This window comes from Mus caroli, chromosome 4, assembly GCF_900094665.2.
Source record: "Mus caroli chromosome 4, CAROLI_EIJ_v1.1, whole genome shotgun sequence".
Lineage (NCBI taxonomy): Eukaryota > Metazoa > Chordata > Mammalia > Rodentia > Muridae > Mus > Mus caroli.
In genome coordinates, this window is record NC_034573.1 from 15,336,797 (window position 1) to 15,339,376 (window position 2,580).

The 2,580-nt window shown below is 47.5% G+C and overlaps 1 protein-coding gene across 2 annotated transcripts in view; it reads left to right on the forward strand.

Annotated features, from left to right (window-relative positions):
- The first annotated feature begins 287 nt into the window (after positions 1-287).
- Ttpa (alpha tocopherol transfer protein) overlaps positions 288-2,580 on the forward strand; it is a 23,081-nt gene continuing 20,788 nt past the window's right edge. The window contains exon 1 of one of the 2 annotated variants that reach the window (XM_021160205.2): positions 288-350. Coding sequence is in view for 1 of the 2 variants with exons in the window: in XM_021160204.2 (XP_021015863.1) it covers positions 444-647 (204 nt within the window). In the remaining variant the exon portion in view is untranslated. Of the gene's footprint in view, positions 351-406; positions 648-2,580 lie in introns of those variants that run through there. The other variant, XM_021160204.2, reaches the window with a different exon arrangement.

Genomic DNA, 2,580 nt, shown 5'->3' on the forward strand with positions numbered 1-2,580 from the left:
AATACCAGAGATGGCCTGAGCTCAGCCTTAAGGAAGGAGTCAGGAGGAGGGTTCCTGAGTGTCTGCTACCCAAGCTAATTAAAGATCCGTTTACAGTGTTCACTGATTCCAAAACGGACAGAGGGGTAAGGGCAACGAGGAAAGGGTGAGAAAAGTCTTCTGGCAGCCTGATTAAAAACATCCCAAGTAACTTTTCGACTTCCCGTTCTCTTGGTTCAACCCTAGTGGCTTTCCTTCCCTGGGACTGGCTGCGATTACCCTGGCGAGCACCGGAGGGCACCACGTGGGCTCCTTTAAGAGGGCGCCGTGACCCTTGCACCGGCGGGGCACGGGAGATCCGGGCGGCCCGGGTGAGTGTGCGTGGGGCGGCGGCCACGGCGGGGGGCGGAGGGTGGCTCTGGGCCGGCATTTTTCCCCCCTGTCGCCGGGACAGCGCGGCGGGCATGGCAGAGATGCGGCCGGGGCCAGTGGTTGGGAAACAGCTCAACGAGCTGCCCGACCACTCGCCGCTGCTCCAGCCCGGCCTGGCCGAGCTGAGGCGCCGGGTGCAGGAGGCGGGCGTCCCGCAGACCCCGCAGCCCCTCACAGACGCTTTCCTGCTGCGCTTCCTGCGCGCCCGGGATTTCAATCTGGATCTGGCCTGGCGCGTAAGTGTGCACCGGGGCGGGCAGAGCTCGGCGACGGCGGAATCCACGCGCGCCGAGCGATGCAGTGTGACTGCAGGCGCGCCCAGAATCCCGATTTCGCCCCCACCGATGCTGTGGTCCCCGCCGCCGCGGAGGTCCTCCCGTGGACTACTAGGGTCCTCGGGAATTAAACAAAGTGGAGATCCCTGTCCCCCGGGGTGCTCAGCTGTGTTAACCGAGTAGATAACTCTAGGTGTGGACAGAGGACGACGAAATGGACATCTAAAGGCATCTTGAAAAAGACTACGTTATTAGAGCTAAATGCACAGTCAGTTTGGCATGTTTGAAACCCAGGGCAGTACAAGTGATTTCTTTTATGTTTCAGGTATTCACAACACACTGGCCTTGGGGCCAGAGAGATGGGGCTTTGGGGTCAGGGAGATGCGCCCTTGACTTTGTCCTCTTGGGGTCAGCACCCTTATCTGTTCAGTAACTGTGAGGACATGACAGTAGTTTCGAGAATTGCACATCAACCTGGAATCAACCTGGAGTGTTAGAACAAGATGTGCCGAACCCTGTGCTTGGCACGGAGAAAGTAGTCAGTGGTCAGCAGGCTGCGGATTTCCAACATGCCCTGCGTTTATGAAACTAATTTTATTGGATAAGCACAAAGTATGACAAAAAACAACACAAACAATACAAAACAGGAAAAACGTCAAAGGAATTTCCTAAAAGAAAAGAATTTCCCAACACAAGCTCTAGTTAGACCTTGAGGACCCAGAAGTATGGCATTACCTGTTACTTCAAGCCCGTGTAACAATGCTCACGCAAACAGGCGCTTGGGAGTTTATTTTTTACTTTGGCTTTTCTCAACTGCATGCTGTTATAGAATCAGGTCATGTGAACACGTGCTCACACCGACTACTCTTTTGGGGATATCTAATCAGTTTTTTGTATGTGGCTGTAGAGATTGTTACCAGGTGCTGTTAGGTCCTATACTGATCGTTCATCCCTACATTCAGTGATGGGGACCCCAGCGCTGCCGTGTTCACTGTTCATCTCTTCATTTCATTTGGAGTTTCTCATTGTTTTTCTTTCTTTCTGTTTCTTTTCTTTTTTTAAATATCCGCACACTGCCTAGCAGTATACAAATGCCATCAGCAGGTGGGTATTTTCTTCTCTCACTGACTGCATCTAAGTTGGTCTTTGTCTGTACACATAAATTGGAACATATCCGTATTGAATAAATCCATCAGTTGCTGAAGGACGACGCAGACATGTTTACTGTTGAGCGCACCACCTTTGCAGGGAGTTTTCACTGTTTGCTACTCTGATGAAATGCACACTGCATAATGATGTCTTTTTCTCTCCATTGTTATGTACACTGTCTTACCAAATAAGATGTATGCCTGCTAGATGAGGAATAGTTTTGCATTTTCATTATTATATACATTAATTTTATTATAAATGAGGTTAATCATATTTTAGATACCTAAGATTAATTTTCCAGTTATCTTTTTTTTTGTGTTTGCCACTTGTTTTTTCTTCAAAAATACCTATCTACATCAGAGAAATTAGGTCTTTGTCCTACATTTTAGTCTACCTTGTATTTAAACCATTTCCTTTCTGAAAAAATATCAGTGTTTATTAATTATTATTGTTATTTATTAATATACTAAACTTATTGACTGTTCTTTGCTCTTGGGTTTCATTTGTGCTTTGGTTTCTGTACACAGTAAGCACTGTATCACAAGGAGGCCAGCAGGTTAACTGTGTCTTTGTCAAGACTAACTCTTGTCATATGTGACACAGCCATGAGGCTGGTGAAGTGGGATTTCTTCTTCCATTCACTGTTTCTTATTTTTCTTTCTGTAGAGCCTCATGATCTTAGACAAATGCTGCAACTCTTGAGGTGTTTTGCCTTTCATGGGGCCAGCATTTTTTTTTTTTTTTT